The 20559-nt window shown below is 35.2% G+C and overlaps 1 protein-coding gene across 2 annotated transcripts; it reads left to right on the top strand.

Annotated features, from left to right (window-relative positions):
* Window positions 1–274: 274 nt before the first annotated feature.
* On the top strand, window positions 275–20184 carry LOC129257520 (acidic leucine-rich nuclear phosphoprotein 32 family member B-like). 2 transcript variants are annotated; one of them, XM_054895860.2, is made up of 8 exons: window positions 275–731; window positions 7739–7885; window positions 9809–9928; window positions 10686–10863; window positions 12176–12274; window positions 12960–13123; window positions 16777–16876; window positions 18033–20184. In XM_054895860.2, exons 1-8 carry the CDS (start codon window positions 666–668, stop codon window positions 18092–18094), a joined length of 936 nt encoding a protein of 311 aa, XP_054751835.2. In that variant the 5' UTR covers window positions 275–665; the 3' UTR covers window positions 18095–20184. The 2 variants fall into 2 exon arrangements, with proteins under 2 accessions (XP_054751835.2, XP_054751836.2); XM_054895861.2 differs by having other exon boundaries at window positions 301–731; window positions 12960–13069.
* The last annotated feature ends 375 nt before the right edge of the window (window positions 20185–20559 follow it).

Genomic DNA, 20559 nt, shown 5'->3' on the forward strand with positions numbered 1-20559 from the left:
CTTCATTTTATTGTGTTATCTATATGTATCTATCTATTATGATGATCATGATCATCATTATTATCACTTATTTGTATTTTTATTAGGCCTATGATATACCCGGATTTATAAAGTTTATCATTAACATTGATATTATTTGAATTAACATTTTAGTATCAGTACCAGCATTTATCATTATTATCATAAATCTCATCATTTACGTTGTATAGATATTATTTTCTGGTTTACTTTATGCATATTCCTTCTGAAGCAAATGCACATGATTAAGTAATGCAGCTTTAAATTACCGTGCTTACGCCTTCTCTACACAGAAATACATGTTGGCCTATATGCTACACGTCTATTGCACGTCTATTGTAAACTGTTGTACAGTCAATGACGAAATATACACATCGCCGTACCGTGTGTACGAAAAGCATGCAATTCCAATCGACCAATGCGCGGCAGTTACCTAGCCCGAATCAAGGAGTTGCTAGCTCCAGCCAGCTAGTGCAGTGAGATAACACATACAGCGCGTGTATATACGTTGGACGCAGTGTATGATCGAGGTACCGTACCCCCGCGACCGGCTAACTTAGCTCTACAAATTTTACTACTGCTCAGCTCGAACTAGCGATAGCGCACCCGCCGACAATCGGAAAGTGCAGGGAGTAGTTTTGAGGAGCATGACAACAGCACCCACGATGGATCGGAGAATCGAGCTGGAGTTACGTGGTGCAGATCCGCAGAAGGTAATTTTCATTACAAATATTTGTTCATAAAATTCAGTGTTCCGCTTGTTATTCTCATTTGTGGACTGTTGTGTTTTACTTTCAGATGCATAGGATCGCTGCCATTTTTTTTACCCATTTCGTTGGTCGGAACATAATTCTGTGTCCAAAATTTCACATTGTTCGAAGTATTTCTCAAACTTTTCATTAGTATAGGTCACTTACGTTATATCATAAGAATATATTCCACATGATTTGAAAACTTAAAACCTTTCTGATACCATATAAAATCCTCCAATACCCAACCATGTCTGTTTAGAAATGACGGTCGTTGACCAAGTTGATGCCATAGAGCTAAACGGTTTGTGTATTCCCCATACAGTGCACATGTGTCTGCGCTGCATGCAGCACTACCATTATAACGTAGCGTAGCACGTTGAGATGTGTGTACAACTTTTGAAATTCAAAGTCGACGCGAATTCGCGCCACACATAAAAGAAGGCCTCTCGGCTCGTCATTTTTGTTCAATAATTTCTAACTGGAGTGATCGTGCGTGCCGAAATCAACAATGAATCAAAGCTAGAGGCAGTGTTATAATGTAATCTGTAAAATTTGAGCAGGAGCTAAATATTAGTCATGTTTATAGTTCAGTCAAAACATTGAAATGTCAACTTTGGCATTTTTCATGGAAAGTCAGCTCAGCCAGACAGGTCGACCCACCAGGCTCAGCTCTCATTGGGAGGACGTAGTGAGGGCTATGAGTAGTGGCAGTGCCACACTGCCAGTCAGTGCCAGTGGTGCACAAATTGTCAATAACACTGTGTTTTAGTGTGGATGACTTCCATATACTCAGTGTCAGTGTTGTTTTGGTTTTATCAGAATTGATACAAATATTGGTAGACTCGGGCCCCCGTCTTACAACATGTACAAATTAAGAGTTACGATCAATCAATCATAACTCTATGGAAATCCATCACCATCAGATGATCAGTGTCATAATTTGTTCTACAGGAAATTTGCGCAATGTCCTTTGTAAACAGAGAAGCACAGTGAATTTTCAATGAAACAAAGAATGCATGAAATGATGAATATACATCATACTCATAGTTAGAAAATAAATGCATAATAGATGTTGATGTTGCTGGCCGTCCATAGTTGTGATTGATTTGATCAATCATAACTCTTTGTAAGACAGGGCCCTGGGCCCAGTCTTTCAAAGAGTTGCGATTGATCCAATCAATCGCAACTATGGAAAGCCAGCAAAGTCAACATATAAAATGCATGTTTGATCAAAAAAATTCTAGATATGAATGTATATCCATAAATTCATTGATTTCTTGACAATTTGGTGTGTTCTCCTTTGTTTACAAAGGTCATTTTGCAAATTTCCTGGAGAAAAAATTATGACACATGGATTTCCATAGAGTTACGATTAATTGGCTCAATCGTAACTCTTTGTAAGACAGGGCCCAGGTTTACCCCAGGCTTTTAACCCTAAATGGCGGGGGGGGGGGATGGTTGGTTGAATATCAATGTACACATACATGCCTGCCTACCCCCATCCTCGACATTTCCCATAACCACTCTGCTGTGCAGAATTATTCTGACCAGCCAGACTTTGTTACATAATGGCATTGGACCCTAGGTGGCTATGCATGCAAGGTATGAGAATTTTCAGGGCTCATTTGGGCATTTTAGGGGCAAATTCGCCCTGCATCCCCCTCTAATAGTTCCCCTGTATTTAAAAACAGAATGTACTAATTAACAGTTATGTTTTAAGTGGGATGATATGATGCTATTGACAACCCAACCAGCCAGGAAAATAGAATGAACCAAATCTCAGCAAAGTTGAGGAAAACAAACATTGATTTTGAAAACAAAAACCTGCAAAATGATGGAATTGTGGGAAGAAAAAGTTCTAATCCCGAAGAGATCTGCCTGAAAGTAGATCTAGAGATGTAGATTGATAAAATATGGACCTTGTATTTTGTAATACTTGTATACTGTAGTCTTCAGTAATTTAGTAGAAAGTTTTGTAAAAGTTAATAGATGATATTTTCATTCTTTTTTGTTGCCTAATGATAAGTTTAATCCAGTGACGGATCCAGGATTTTCCAAAGGGAGGGGGGGGGGGGTGCAATTTTCCAATGAAAATTTGACAAGCTAGAAAAAAAAAGGTTTTCATCTAAATGAAGGACTTGAAGGTCATTTAGTGATTTTAGTCTGCAAGAAATTTGACAAAAAAAAAAAAAAAGGGTCCTCACTTTCAAGGGGGATGGGGCACACTTTAAAATGGTATAATATTTACTGGATCCACTTCTGGTTTAACCCAAATAGTATGTGCACGAATGGCAGGGGGTGTCTGACTGAATATGAAAAAAAAAAATGGATTCCAAAGTAAAAAACATGAAAGTAATGGCTAGAATGCAAGTTGAAATTTGTGTCTGGTTTATCATTTGATACAGCATAAAAAGGTGCACAGATTATCAAACATGTAGGTATCGGGGTATTCAACATTTCAGCATAACCAGTGTGATGACACCTGCAAAATCATACATCTGTTTTGACAGAAAAAACCCAAACAAACCAAACTTTGTTGTATTTTGGAGTTTGGAAGTTTGTTTACTTTGTTGTGGTTAAGGACTTTAGTACAAGAAATATACCCTTTTCAGTGATAGATCAATACGCCATCCCATGACCATAGCTGCGAGGATCGCATTTGTTATATTCTAGGTTTTGACGTCATGTCAGTGAATATAACTGCGTTGTATTGTCAATTGCGGCGTTATATTCACTAAGGTGACGTCTCTCGCTGCTTACAAGTTGCGTAATCAGGTAGTTTATTTGATGTACGCGCTAGTGTTGACGCGTCGATTGCATGAAGAACGTGCTTGATGTATTTTCCCCAAAAAATTATTATGACGTAGATGGATCAGAGCTGTGCACAGCAAGAATTTCGGGTTAATCAGAGAGCCAGATGATGAATGCATCTCTGATGGTGAATCCACATAGACTGTATAATATAACAGATATTGCCTGGTCTATCTTTTTAATAAATAACTTTTCAACTCCCCTCCAAAGCTATATTTTTCCCTCGGGGGAATATATTTTTCCTCAGCGCTTCGGGTAAAATATAATCCCTTGGGAAAAATATAACTCCGTCGGGGAGAGGAAATGCTAGATAGGCAATATCTGTATGATATATAATAATAATAAAAATGGTGATGTCACAGTGGGAACCTTTATTAAAGGTTAAAGGAGAATTTCACCCTGAAAAAAAATGTTTATTGACTAATAGCAGGAAAAAAATATGAAAAAATATTGGTGAAGGTTTGAGGAAAATCCATCAAAGATTTAAAAAGTTATTAGAATTGTATTTTATTTTTTATTTGTGATGTCACATACGAGCAGCTTCTTATGTATCGTGAATTAAGAAGAATCAATGAAATTTCCTTTTCACAAGAATTAAAAAAAACAATTATTATTGTACCTTCAGTAAATCTTTATCAACTGACAATTTATTTCACACCCGCTCCTGAAAGAAGGCAATTTTTAGTCATCATGTACCATAAAAAGAATTGAAATTCATGCATTTTATATTACATAATGTATGGGGCAGCTGCCAGTACATATGACGTCACAAATCAAAAACATTTTCCCCCAAAAGAGCCCTGGAAAATCCCAATTCGCTATGTACTGTATTAATGTTGTGAATTTAGGCAGTAGCTGTAGGTCGTGAAAAGTAGCCCCGTAAATGTAGAAAGTTTCTGATTCTTTCATACCTACCCTTGATCAAGAAACATGAAAAAAGGGGGAAATAATAATTCCAAAAAATATCCAACACACAATGTACCGTAATGTAATTTAATTTCCTCAGTGCAATCATAGCTTTAATACATTGAACAGCTTACAGTTTCATACTAGCTTGATTTAATTTTTGTAGAGTGAAAACTTTCAGGTACTTGCATACTTTGTAATTCTTCTAATGTTGTTGTGTTGCCATGTTAACAATATTTGCCAGATTCCATATGACACTGCACTTACACATTGAATAGTGCCATCTCGTGTTGAGAAAGTTGGGAGAAGAAAGAACCATGTTGTGAACCCATATGATATATACTATATGTTTTACTCTTAACTTGTACAGACATATGATTCATCTTTGAAAAATGTGTGTTGGTTCAGTCATTCAGTGTCACTTCAAGTTCCTTTTGCAATTTTGGAGAAAAAATATTGCATTTTTTAATGAAATTTAAAATACATTAGGCCTACATGTAATACCAACAATCATAATTTCAATGCATTTTTGTACAAGCTGAAATCAAACCAGATGGTATTGACATTGCCATTTATATCATTTGTTGGTACAAAATTTACATACATCAAGGCTCCACATTAACTTTTTTTGATGGTGGCCCGTTCGGGCCACCAAAACCATCAAATAATTTTTTTGGGTGGCCCGATATTAAAGTTTGGTGGCCCGAAAAATATAAAGAAACACATTAAAAATTAATAAAACAAACTTCTGAAATATTAATTCTGCAGCCACTACCACTAAGTTACTTTCACTTTATCATCTTGTATGTAAACCTTGTTTGCTGTTTTTGCTAATTGGCTTGTGGTAAAATATAAATTGTTTCTATCGTTGTAAAAATTAGAACAATGCATAAAAGGGGGAAACAAATGAAAATAATTTTCAAAAAGTATATTACAAAAAGAAAACAAAAATAATAAAAGAAATAAGTGAAATGAAACAAAAGAAAGAAAATGAAGAAAGGAAAAACAAAGAACAGGGAAAAAAAGAAAAGAAAATTCAGAGAAAAAAAAGTGAAAGAAAAATGAATAAAACAAAATTAATATAAACATGGGGAAAAGGGGAAAATTAAGAAGCCATTACGAATATTTTTTAACAGCTGTGGCAACAGTCTATTCTGACTGGAATATAATTAAAAGCCAAGCAAATAATTTTCACTTACCTTCTGGAAATGGCACATTTCTATTTTTATATCCTTTAGTTTGTATTATTTTATTTTCAGTAGAAACATATTTTTCAATCAGGTATATTCAATAGGAAGGGGTATAAATGGTTTAACCAAGTGCTGTAAAAAAATGAAAGAAAAAAAATAAGAAGAAAACGGCAATAGTTATATCTGGAAAAAAAGTGTGAGAAAAGTCCTTCCCTATATTTGCCAAAATGTTGAAAAAATTCACATTTCATATCAATGAAATGCCTTCCCAAAGTATCTCAAGAGTGGTTTAAGAAGTCATTTATAAACAAGAAAGAAAGAAACTGTTTATTTTTGGCTAGAAAAGACACAGCTTCGAAAGAAACCAAGTATCAACATACATACAAATGCACATGTGGGACTGTGATGTACATGCCTATGTGTTTTTATGTGTATTAATTCATTTGGAAATCGGTCTTTTGTAGTCAAAAGAGAGGTCATAATTCCTCTTTTTAATGCTTGCAAATAATCAGGGTACACCAAATTTTCGTAATTTAGACTGTAGAATGTCATTTCATTGGTGTAAAATGTGACTTTGACTCAGATTTTCAAAGTTCTGTGGAAGATTTCTAAGCAGCAACATTTTTTATCGCAGCTCCCAGAGTGTGAATAGGCTGAGCTAGATCTAGAGCACAGCTGTATGCAGGCTAGTGGCTTCATGCAAAGCTCACGCCAGCCGGCCGGTGCGGCTGGCTGGATAATAGCTACTGTATGCTATAACTGTAGGCCTAATATGCAAACTGTGTGTGTGTATTTGTGTGTAGATCAACAAAAAGGGCGCATGACGAACTGGGTTGCAATTTGAACTGTAGAAAGTTGATAAATGCGTGCAAAATCGGGAGAAAAATTGCGCTACTTTTGAAAATTATTGGTTGCCCGATTCGGGCCACCAAAACTTAACATTTTATCAATAATGGTTGCCCGATGTGAATTTCTGGTGGCCCCGGGCCACCGCTAATGTCGAGCCTTGCATACATGTATAAATGGCAAGTGTTCTTTTGCCTTCAGATCGTTGGAAGTACAAATTGGGTTGTTTCACAATTGTGTGACTTAGAGTTGCACTTAAATTTATACAAATGTAGTGGCATTTGATAGAAAACACATCACCACATTGGTCAAATCAAAGGTCTCCCCTCTGTGGAATGGGGGGCTTTACAGAGGGGAGACCTTTGAAGGACCTTTCAAAGACCAAAATTGGCAAGGTCTGACAGCAGTCTCCAAGATCACTGAAATTTGTCATCTCTTTGGAATGGCTCAGAAAGACCCCTCAAAGAACTCTGAAAGACTGATGGATATTTCTTGTCTTACTAGTCTTAGACTTGTCCTAAAGAGATCTTTCAATGGTCTTTCAGAGATCTTTTATGCAACAAGTGATCTTTCAAAATTCTTTCCATGGACTTTGCCTGGTCCTTCAATGATCTCTCGTGAGTCTTACAGTAATCTCCGCAAAAATCTTGAGAGACTGCCGAAAGATCATGGAAAGACTACCAATAAGAACTTTGAAAGTTTGTTGAAAGACCAAGCAAGTTTCATGGTCTTACAGCAGTCTTTTAGAGGTCTTGCTGTCTGTGGATGCATCTACTGCATATGTGGGTGTTGTGTTGGCACTAAGCATGAAGCTTTGTGAAACCCCTGTTTCCATCTACATGTAGGAAGATTTGTGATTGATGTGATTGATCAGAATTTTACATCTTGTATACGTGTACTGTATGGAATGCAAGTGACACCAACATTTTGAATATACATGTATGTTTGGTATACATGTATTTGTTTTCTAAAATATGAGATACATGTATAATGTAACAAAGGCAATGGCATGTGCACGTTGTGTTGACCAATAACCAATGCTACTCTTTGTTTTAATAAGAAAATTTTGTGTACTTTATATGTAAAGTGGTGACATTGATATATTTCAGTTGTTGAGATTGTATGATATACAGATCATTAATGACTCAATGAGACAGGAGTCACAGGACCCTAAAGAGTTTAATTCTGAATCTTGTTGTGTTTGTTTGTTTTTAGGTTACTGATCTGATGCTCGATAACTGTAATAGTGGAGGCAAGATCGAAGGACTCACAGATGACTTTGTTAGTTTGGAAAGATTAAGCATGATCAACACGAGACTCACGAGTCTACAGGATTTCCCAAAGCTTCCAAAACTACAAAGGGTAAGTAGTTCTCTACCAACTTTACTGTTAAGAAATACCTTCAGGAAATTTGCAGATTTTAAAGAATTTATCATAAATGAAAAGTTTGCATTTTGTCTTTCAAATCATTCTGTGAGTGAGTAAAGGGCAACTTTAAAATTGCTGTTTCGTTATGTGTTTGACGCAGATTCTAAGTTTGTGAATTCATCGCTTTGCTCCAATTAAACTTTCAATTGACTGCTTTTGAAGTACAAAATTTTGTGAGATTAAAAAAATTGAAGAGAGAACCCTTATCACTCTGTGAGAACTGGGGATCATTTAACCTTAAAACTGCCCGGGGGGGGGGGGGGGTTGAATCATGAAATATGAAATATTCAAATTTTCTCATTGTCCTGTGAATCAAAGTTGTATTTCTCTATGAACATGTGGAATTACCATTGTTTAACATTATGTCGTTCATTTTAATTAAGTCGTCATTATGAAATCTGTAAAAATGGAAATATTGTATAATTCAAACAAGAAAAAACAAAAGAAATAGTGAGTGAGGGACATCATTGATTCTCTCATTTGCATGTGACTAAATTGTGCATATAACTACATGTACTTTGTGAAAAATACCTGAAACTTTGAAATGTCACAACTTTCTTATTTTACATCCAATTTTGATGAAATTTTCAGCGTTGTGCATGTCTGATTTTTCCCTGTTGATTCAAATCAACATTTTTCTGGGGTGGACTTGACCTTTGAATAATGTAATTATAGGGTACTTTCATACATGTAGCTCACACATCCGCCTTGTTAGGTGCTCCTAAGCCTCCTATATTACCCAGCTATTGCTAGTCTATCGATTCCAGTGCTCAAATCTATTGAGGAATTACTTTCTGCTGTTACCTATTTACATATACCTCGCCTAGGTTGAGTTGAGCTATGCCATACATGTAGCTGGGTGTGTAACCCACGAGGCCACGACCCTCTGTTTCAATGTCTGGAGACTTATCCACTGGGCCACAATGCTCCAAGCAATTGTATGCTTGCAAGCTTTATTAGTATTACTACAAATTCCATATTAAAACTGAATAGTTATAGTACTGATATATTTGTGAATAAAAAAAAGATTGTAGGCCTACACTGTACATGTAATTGTCTAATATCTGTCATTCATGTGGTCAAGTTTGTTTTCTTCGCCTAAAATGGAGTGAAAACATTAGTATTACTGTTGATATAAACTGGAAAACTTAGCCTTATTTGCTTGAAATAAATAAGAAGCCAGGAAAAGGTCAAACTTCATATACTTGGGGACAGTCCCTCTTGTAAACTAATCAGTACGATTCACCTATTTAAAACTACAGTGTAGGTACATGTATGTGTACTTGTATGTAAATGTCTAATAAACCTTGAACACTATAATATGCTTCGCCCTGACTTACAAACTCAGAAGTATTTGGTATTTAATCGTGTCCTGAGTTTGTCAGTTCATATGTGAAAATTGTGAATCAGAAAAAAAAAGTATTATAATCTTTTTGTATGGGGGCAGGGGGCTACATTAAAAGCTGTACTAAATGTCAAATTACATTTGATTTGGATTGTACCCGAATTCAGTTTACAGCTTGGTTCTATACAACCAACTGAACCAAGGACTAATATCAGGACATTTTAGGGGCATATCACCTTTCAACCCTTTATAATGTGGGGAGGGGAGCTGATGTTAATCTGACCTGTCTAGAGGCTGTGTCTACGTAACTACAGTATATAGGTTTTAAGGGAAACTATATTTTTAATCCCAAGAATAGGATTAATAGGATTTCGTTGACATTTTTTTTCTGTACTGCCTGGTGGATACTAAAGGTTTGACTACAGTATATAGTGTAAATGATAGCGAATTTTCGTGTGCACTTTTGAACGAAATATGCTTACCATGATTTTCTTCCTTTCTCTTTATTACAGCTGGAATTAAGCGATAATGCAATCAAAATTAACTTAAAATTTCTTACCGGATGTCCGAACCTCACACACCTTAACCTGAGTAACAACAAAATATCAACGATTAATGCATTAGAACCTTTGGTGAGTACAGGACAGTCTGCCAATGTTTTAGCTGACATTATTAGTTTTGTTTGAATTAGGCCTGGGCATTAATTTCCTTTTCGAATCATTGTGGGAATTTATATTTATCAAATATAATAGTGATTAATAATTTGATATGGCAATACAGGGAACAATTTTCTTTGTATCGCAATGCAATTTGTTCCCCTTTTTTTTTTAGAGACTGCTCGTCAAAGTAATTTGTATATCAGATTTCAGAACTGAGCTTTTTTTCTTGTGAAAAAAAAAACGCTCAAATTTGGTTATTACATTTACAAGCAAAATTATTCTGTGCAATGACAAAAAATGGCACAACCGATATGCCCAAAAGACTTGTCCAAAGTGACTTTTATTGCACATGTGATAAAATTGATATGCAGTACGTGTACATGTTTTTCAACAATTTAAATTGTACAATGATATGTTGAACCATGTCATGGTTGAGTCTGAACATTTTATTAGTAAAGCAAAGCAAAAAAAGGCTCTTATTTACTATAATTTTGGTAATACAATTACAAATGACCCTTGTTCCCTGTTAGAAGGAAAAGCCTTGATAATGAATATTGAATTAAAGAAAAAATAAATTTACAGGCAGCTTAGGGCAATTTGATGTCTGAAATGCTCCCATTCACTGCAATTTAAAGCTTAACCAATGTTGTAGATTTAGCAAGTAGTTTGTGAAAAGTACCCTGGACAATAAAAAGAAAATTGAATTTTCCCTGGCCCTTACCCATCACAGAAAGAGTTACCAAAGCTAACGCACCTAGACTTATTCCACAATGATGTAACACGCCTAACTAACTACAGAGAAGAAGTCTTCAAGTTGTTAACGTCGCTCAAGAGCTTAGACGGGTTCAAGGGATCAAGTGGGGATGTAGCGGACAATTCAAGTCCTTCAGAAGACGAGGATGAAGATGGTAAGGAATTGCTTCCTTCAACTTTTTATTTTCATTGGGGGGAGAAGAGTTAAACTACATTTTCATCACGTTACTATTGTTCTCCAGATTTTCTACTAAGACCCCACTCTCATCTACTTTCTTGAACTTGAGTTCAGGAAATTAGTTTAGAAGATAGCTTCACTAGCGTTCTCAACTTCTCATCACAATCTCTTGAACTGTTTTTGAGAACCACTTCACGTAAAGTGGTCTTGTTGCTATGGGAACGCTCTCAGTGGGGTCACATGTTCCTCGCAAAGTGTGATGTTGCAATTTAGGCATAATCATCAGTATTCTACATGTACACACTTTTTATTGAGTATTACATGTAATTGGTCTTATTTAATTACCTTTCTTTATATCTTCCTTCATCTAAGTTTAGAACTTTTTCTCTTTCTTCTTCACTTTATCCTCCTCCTCCTCTCTCTCATCTTTCCCTGTCGTACTCCTCTCTCTCCTTATTCTAACCAGGATTTAATTTATCGATACTAATCTCTGTTATTACAGTCTATTCATTGTATTAGTTTGTGAATCGATGAATTAGAAAAAAAGAGTATTATAAATTTATGATCATGTAGATCTATACACTTATGACTAGCAATTTTTGTCTTGTCTGAACGAAGTTCGGCAGAGACCTTGTCAACACTTTTCCTGTTGGTCTGTTAGAAAATGTTAAAGTTTTTGTTCAACTTGCTCTCATTTCTTTATTTTTGCATCAATTATGTTCATACTTGGTACATATGATCCTTGTGCAATACCACGTGTGACCTCATGAGAATGATGGGGTCAAAGGTTAAATGACATAAGGTCATGTTCCTCCTTTTTTTAAGTTGTTGTGCAATGATCTTTGGGTATTAACACACATGTGTTCTTTGAGGATGATAGGGTCTAAAGTCATCTAGGGGTCAAAAGATAATTATTGCATACTTTATTGATCGCGAAATCATGTGAGACTTGTGGTTCGTGAACCACCTTGTTTTATCATGGCACCAAACTAAAATAGTTTCAGTTTGTTGTTGCTCTGCTACGTCTTGGCAATTAGGCTGATTGCATGTGTGGCGAGTGTAGAATCACCAGTTATCGATGTTAACAATGTGATATATCTTTGGTCTTTTTTATGAAATTCAATACTGCCTGAGATTGACAAGTAAAATAGTACACAAATAGTTGCAAGTTAAATTGATGAATATATGTGGTAGATTAATTTACACAATATACAGCTGTAAAGTTTGCCCTACTATAGGCATGACAATACATTGTAAATTCATATCTTATTCCTTCTTCTGTTAATTAGGTACAGAAAATGAGGAAGATGAGGAGGATGAAGAAGACGAGGAGGAGGATGAGGAAGACGATGCTGTCGTTGAAGATGTCGACTCGGACGAAGATTCAGGTAACTATTGATTAAACAAAAAAACTAATCTAAAGCAAAAATAAAGATAATGATAAAGATGGTGATGAACGGCATTTGCATAGCGCCATTTATTTGTAAAAATGCATTCAAAATGAATTTCAAATGTGCCGACTCACACATTATTCACAAAGTTGCTGGAAAAGATGGGTCTTTAGTTCAGATTTGAAGGTTTCAATGTTGTTGGTAAATGACCGTCAATCATTCAATGATGTATGCTTTGTATATAAAGCTACCAAACAAGGCTAAGGGGGTGTATGGAAATCTGTGTATGATTAGGCTGGGAGTGGGTTGCCGGTCCATATACTAGTATTGCAAATCGGGAGGGGGAGGGGGGGGGGCTGGGGTTTCTCCCAGAGATGCCTCCAGGCAGACTTGATTTTTAATCTTGTTGATGTACATTCAAACAGGAAGGCTCTTACCTCATGGTGTACATTGTAACTTTTTAGATTATTCCTTAATCCTATTGCACCCCTTCTAACATATTGCCACACTCCCCCCCCCCCCAAAAAAAAAAATATATATATAAATAAAATATGAATAAATAAATGAATAAATAAAATCCAGAATTCATGAAAATAATTTCATTGCATTTCTTAAGCTATGCTGGAGCCCTATACCTCTCTTCTAAAGAACTACAATTTTGTATTTTTTCCTTTAATAATAGATGAGGATGAAGATGACGACCCAGCTCTTGATGATGAGGACGATGACGATGATGATGACCTCGATGATGAAGATGATGATGAAGACGATGAGGATGAGGAGGATGATGAGGTAGAAGGGAGTGACAATATTGGCCTCAACTACTTACAAAAGTCAGACCTGGGGGTAAGAGCCGCTTTGAAAAATTGCAAACCTGAGCTCAAACCCCAATATCCTTTGGTTTTCGGATGGAACGGGACCCCTTCTCACAAAGATTTGTGATTTATCTGATCATTCACAATGGAAATCCATCATTGACAAAATTTGTCATTGGAGAATTGTACAAAGTGTCTCAAGATACTGATTGGTCAAAACAAGGATGCAACACGAGATTTGCATCATATTGCCGGGCTAGAGCCACAAGCATCTTCTGGCAGTGTGTGCACTCTATTAAACTCATTAATCAGAGATGCATTCTGGATTTTGGCATTGATGGCTTTCCATATTTAAGATTGGTAGAATCGATCACAATCAAAGGTTGAGATTGATAGAACCAGTCACAACCCTTTGTAAGAACCTGCCCTGATTGTAATTCCACCCCCCCCCCCCAGAAAAGAAGAAGAGAAATGTGTTTAGTCTGAACTTTTTCAAAAAAATTTAAAGAACAGAACATTTATTCATAATTCTATTAGGGAAATTACTTGCTGATTAATGGGAAATCATTGCAAGTAAAAAACCATGTCTACCAAATTGATAATTTTTCAAATTATTTATACTTTAATTTTTTTGAAATTTGGAGAATATTGTAAAAAGTCTTGATTGTTTGATCCTCTTTCATGAATTTCAGATTTGGGAGGTATGTATGTGTGTTGGACTAACATATTCCTTCTATATTCATAAAACTTTTCCCTCAATTTTTGAATTTCACTCTGGTGTCTGGCTTTAGCCGCTGTACTTAATTTTGTTGACGTGTCCATCCGAAAACCACCCTGCTTTTCTTGCACCCTAATCAAAATTTCAACTGCTTGCTGTAAGCTGTCTTTTGTTAACACAAGTTAACCACAGTGTGAGTTGAAAAAAAAAAGTTGCACATGTCATATTGCTTATTTTACAACTTGAATGAAACATATTCTTGCACTGTGTTTAGGTTGAATGCATTTTTTTTTTTTTTTTGATTCCATATTTATAGGTAATGAGAGGTGACAATACTGCCTTGGAATCCTATGATATGTTTTGGTGAAAAAGTAATCAAATACCGGGCTTGATATGGATTGCATGTTAAAACGCACTGCCAAATGAGATATGATGATCCTTTATGTTCACACAGTTTTGTACTCGAACTTGAAAAAAAATCTTGTTAAACAATAAGAAAAACCTACTTTATACTCTACTCTACATGTGTGCAAAAAGAATATTTAAACAATTGTGTAACAAGTGCGACTAGCTTCTTTTTTTTTTTACTCACTCTGTACTCAGCTAACCTTTTTGTGCATGCTCTAAATTCATATATATGTTGACTTTTAACAGGGTTTTTATGGATGAGGGAATATCTTTTTTTTACATGTAAGTCTTGATATGCAAAATTTGGTTTCCATCAGCAAAAATTAGTGAAAGTTATGGATCACTGCAATTATCAGCACTGAACCCTAACTAGGCCAGGCTTTTTTGGCTGTTCTGTGGCCGGGGGGGGGGGGGGGAGGTTGATTCAACCCCCCCCCCTGAGATCTCGGCCGCCGATTGTGCGAGCGCCGCAAAAATTTGCACGTTGGTAGTGTGTGATGTAATCTACAAGGCTGTATGGTAGAAATTTTCCAAAATACAGAGATTTTATTTTATATGAATTAATTATGCTTATTTATGCATAAATCATACTTTTTGCTCTACTTCACTAAATAAAGCTCCTAGAATGCTAATTTTTGGTAAAAATATTCTTTGTAGCATTCTTAACAATGGAAAAAAACTTCGTTTTGGAAATCAATTTCTTATGTATTTCCTTGTTTTTCTTTGTTTTTTTCACCAGATTTATTGCACAACCTTTTTGAAGCATAATTATGCTAAAATCAATTACTTTCAGCTGTTTAAAGTAAAAATAATCATATCTTTATGAATAAGATGAGAAAACTAAATTTGCATTGACTTTGTACACAAAATCACGTTTTGGAACAATTTTTTGTCTGACATGCACTTACAAAATGTTGCGTAATTTCGGAACCGCCTACCCGGGCGTCGTAAATTTGGTCTCAAAAGATGCGCGAGACTTAAAAGTATAAACTCTGCCAGTGGCGCGGCCAAAAACTTTCGCGCGGCGGAATGATCGCAGAAAATGTTGAGGGGGGGGGTGATTCAACCCCCCCCCCCCCCCGGCCATTTTAGGGTTAAGATTAATGCTCAGTTTGGAGTTGCAGAACCCCAGTGTATAAACACTGTTTGAAATTATTGAAGGGGTTTTTGTTGGGAGATGGGAAGTCTTAATGAGTTCATTGGACATAAAATTATAGTTCTTCTGATGAACTTTGACAGGTCAGTAACAGAGAAACATAGAAAACACTTGTTTTGTGTGGGTGTACGAAGTGGTTCATTCTAGATGATTTCTTGCTTCTAGATTAATGCTAAGTAACATCCCTGGATTAAACATAACTGATTTTGATGATGGTTTAATATTTTGTGGTAACTGTTTGCTTATATAGTTTTGCAGTGTGAAATTATTTATCTTAATTAAAATAGAATAATTTGAATTCCAGCAAATCCTGTCACATATGTGCTTTCAAATAGCCTAGGACATCGTCACTGATTGTATTTTAAAGATTTTGTCAATTATCCCTCACCTAACTAAATAATATGATATCTAATGTCTAGTATTGAAAGAAAATCAAATTGATTCATTCAAAAGCATTTACAAAAGTAAGCAAATAGAAAAGGCTGCTTTTCTTTGGTATTCATCTCATAGAAAGACCTTTGAATGTTTCTTTGGGATAAAAGTTTTTGAGGTACATGTATAACAGAGGTAGATGTGCCTCTTGTAATGTAAATTTCTTTTTCTTTTTTTGTTAAAGGGGAATGAAACCCTTGGAACAAGTGGCCTTGAGTGGAAACAGAAAAATCAAAGAATAAGAACAAAGAAAGTTTGAGAAAAATCGGACAAATAATGAGAAAGTTATTAGCATTTGAATATAGCAATCACTAATGCTATGGAGATCCTCCTAATGGCAATGCGACAAGGATGTGTGATGTCACATGTGAACAACTTTCCCTTTGATGGACTATAAAATACCCCCAAAATGTCTCTTTTTGCTTTTTCTTATGGTGATACAAATTCTTTATCCGTGATGTATTCTTAAAAATCTGTATTACATGCCCTCCTATATAGAAAGAATACATGCTCTACTGATAGATGTGAAAAAAGAGGCAGTTTACGTGAAATAGATACTAAAGTAATGTGGAGAGTTGTTCACAAGTGACATCACACATCTTTGTCGCATTGCCAATTTGAGGGTCTCCATGGCATTAGTGATCGCAATATTCAAATGCTCATAACTTTCTCATTATTTGTACGATTTTTATCAAACTTTCGTTGATCTGTTTCTTTGATTTTTCTGTTTTCACACAACCTATCTTGTTCTAAAGGTTTCATTCTCCTTAAACTGTCCTGTTAAAGATAAAACTTTATAATCATGAATGATACTTCTCAGTTTCATATTTCTCTTTCTCAAATTTTATTTTCATCTCTATCATTTCATCCAACATTCATTCTCAGGTTAAACCAAACCTCTCGCACATCATTACCTCCAGGCAAACCTTCAAATATAAACTGATTTTTTTGTTTTTTTGTTATTTGATAGGATGATGATGACGAAGATGAAGAGGACTACCAACCTGACAATGAGGTCGATGTTGACGTCGATGACGTTGATGATGAAGACGAGGATGATGAGGATGATGGTATGATACCTCCTTTGAAGCATTTGTTTTATTCTTTAAAAGTGTGTTTACGTGAACTTTTATTGAAGCATGTTCAGAAATCTTTTGTAGGATAGGTACTCGTTATGAAATATTTACAAGTTTGCCTTCACCATTTGAAATAACATAGTATTTGTAGAAATTATTATCTGAATTGGAACCATCAAACTGTAACACTTGAAACAGGTTTTAAGAATCATGATTCATTCTAATAATGGATATTCTTGTTTAATTTTATTTGTATCAGGATTTTGATGAACTGTAATCTGTAAATCTTTCCTGTTTTGAGGCCAAGCTATTCTAGAAACATTCATAATGTATTATAGACTGGACATAAGCATATAAGGTGTAGGGTACTGTATCTGTTTATCTAAATATGATGCTAATTTCTTCAAATCAAAGAAAAAACAGGTCTGGGAAAGAAGTAAACAATAAGAAGCCAATTCATGGTTAACTCGTGATCAAACGACCTTTCCAATTTTTCATTGACATGAGTACTAACACTTTAAAATGAAGATGTTGCGTAAGCTCTCTCAGCAATTTAAAGGATTACAAGTTTTAAGAAAGAGATGCTTGGTATAGACCAAGAGACTAGAATAGTAGTCAGTGATCAAGTTTTTGAATCAGTTGATTTTCATCAGATCTGTCATACCCAAATCTTCCAGCATAAACTAAGTTCTTTAATTTATTATTATAAATATTTTAATCTTTTTGCTTGAGATGCTTTCTATCACTATTCAATCTCATGCAAAAAATGAATATCAACTTTAAAGGACAAGTCCACCCCCAACAAACGGTTGATTTTAATACAAAGAGAAAAAATCAAACAAGGAAAATGCTGAAAATTTCATCAAAATTGGATGTCAATAACAAAAGTAATGAAATTTTTAATGTTTTCCATAATTTTACAAAAATCATTTATATGCTCACCTTGGTCAATTTGCAAATTTTGTTATTATAATGTGACAGATTTTCATGAAATCTTCACTTATACTTTTTGCTTTTATTTGAACAAACTTGTATCATCAGGGGGTACTTCCCCATTAATGTCTTCTTATTTTCACTGTGAACCAGGCAAGAATAATATAACCCCCATGACTATGTTTTTTATTTTTCATATTTATTTCTGCTTCGACAGAGGAAGGTGCACCAAGGGGAGAGAAGAGGAAAAGGGATGATGGCGACGAGGAAGACGACTAGGGGTAGTGGATAATGGGGAGGGAGGGGCGGGGGTGTTGATTGGGGTGGATAGCAGGTACTGGTACTAAAGAATATTTGAGAGAATCGGGAGAATCTATCATGAACATTTTCTGCATAATGCTGGAATCTGCTTTGTTCTCGCGTTTGAAGGCGAACATCCATTCCATTTGTTCTAAATTACTGCGGATTAAAAAGTTTGAAATTATCCATTCAATAAAAAATAAAGTGATGCAAGACATTGAGCCAAATGTGACAATGAGTCTAGAAGGCCCGGGACAATGTGGAGACAATATTATCACTTTAAAAGCACGGCCCTTTCCATCGGATGTGCTGCAGGAGGTTACTTTTAGCCGGGATGCAGCACATTGGCATCAGAAATCCGACTCCTGTCTTCATGTCGCAAAATTACTAAACAAATGATGTAACTTGAGCAACTAGCTGTTGTATCAGAATGGTCGCCCTGCTTTCTGCACTACTTCTCAGGTCGTTTCAAATCTGCACCTAACCTTATCAGTTAATTGCAAGCACTTTTATCATTTATTGATGTGCTGCTGTTATGTTCATTGGCTAGGTTTGCCCATTCAATATATAAGCCTGTAGCTTCTTTACGTATGTTTTTTGCAAGGTACTTTACATCAACACAATCCCAGGGGTCCAGTCATACATAGAAGATGTAAAGCAGATTTCTAGTATGTGTATTGCACAGAATATACAAATCAAATGTCTAGTATGGTCTTTGATGAATCACATAAGGCGTATTGATGATGAATTTATATACATTTAGAGTAAATTTCTGAACCACTTAAGCAAATCACATGACTTATTCCAGCATGCTAGTTTTTAATTCTAAACTGTTAAACAGTCATTTGAAAAATATCAAAACGAATTTGATTTATGAAATGGATTCAAGTTTGATTTATCTTAACGTCACTACGCATTTTTGGCATTAAGATGTCTCTTGCATTCCATCATGCTTTTGTTTATTCATATTATTTTTCCTTTTTTTTTCAAGTCGCTACCTGTTTTTATTATCTAAATCAAGACTTTTTCTTGTATATTTGTGATTTTGATTAATATCATTGTTTGTATTTTTTTATATGTAGCTCCTTGTTTTTGGTTCTATGATTCATAAGATTTTCTCCGGTAGGATCGGAAAGTGCTGCACATGACCAGAGAGATAAAATGTACAGTTAGGTTTGTTTGTGGAATTTCTCATTTTCGTTTTCCCAAGAATTTTGCTTCCGAATGATGTGCATACTAATATAAATGTAAATAATTGTTGCCCTGTTAAGAGTATATCATTGAGAAACCACACTTTGACTCTCAGATGCCTGTGTAGCATTCAAAACTTCTTTTTAATGCAGTCTTCTTCGCGTATAACCTTCAACTATGGAAATCGATTGTGTAGTTAGCTCCGAAATCACTTGTTGGATTCAGTATTATTTTCTTCTAAAGGAATTGAAATGTACATTTCTGTTGTATTCCCTCCAAATTGTGCTTGGCATATTCCTCATCAAAATTAATGTGTACAATAAAAAATGGAAGAGAAAAAAATAGCATATTGTCACTTATAAAATACATCACAGATCACTCTGTGGAATGAATGCCCCATTTTCTATATATATTTGATAAATTGACCAAATCACAATAACTTAACCAGCTTATAAGTGTGTAATTACTCAGTTTCCAAAACTGGAAGATTCGTGTTTAAAATTTTGTAGTATTCATTGAATGTGCCGATCAGGACAATAAGTTTGAAATGTTTATCGTAGTACTTGTTAAAAGAAATCCTTTTAAAATTGTGTAGATTTATAAAGGCAAAGATGGAATTGCAGAAATAAAATAGAGAAATTATAGACTTGTTGGAAATTTATCCTACCTGAGCTCTTATTGGAAGGTATTTGTGGTAAATGTCCAATGCGGCGGATTGTGAATGTAAACAAAAATAAGCGAGGGACAAGGAACGTTGACGAAATGGGTACTCCATTTAACATATTTTGTATGTTGCCTTTCTATCTATATTTTTCTCATGTATGTGTGGTTTTTTTCTATTTTATTCTTTTTGAAATTAAAAAAAAATGAAATGTTTATATGATGATGATGGTAAAGGCAAAGTTTGTTCCACCGCTCTGTAAACCGTGTTTCATATACAGTACATGTTATTTATCATGTATTGAGGGAGAAGGCCTTTTTTTCATGTTCATGTATAAAGTGTTTTTTCATACAAAATTTCCATTCATGGCAAAAAAAAAATACTATGTTAATATTTGAGAAAGGGACTGTTCCCCCTGCCAGGTATTATCGATGCTGCTTATCTGCATGGAGCTAGCTGAGTAGCATGCCACCAAGACCAAATTGCTTTGGTGCATCATAGAGCATTCACATTGCTGGATAAATAGCTCCATCGATGACACATGTTCACTGGCAGGCAGAACACTCCCTAGATGTTTCTTACTATGTACAGA

The sequence above is a fragment of the Lytechinus pictus genome, chromosome 3 (assembly GCF_037042905.1).
Source record: "Lytechinus pictus isolate F3 Inbred chromosome 3, Lp3.0, whole genome shotgun sequence".
Classification (NCBI taxonomy): Eukaryota; Metazoa; Echinodermata; class Echinoidea; order Temnopleuroida; family Toxopneustidae; genus Lytechinus; species Lytechinus pictus.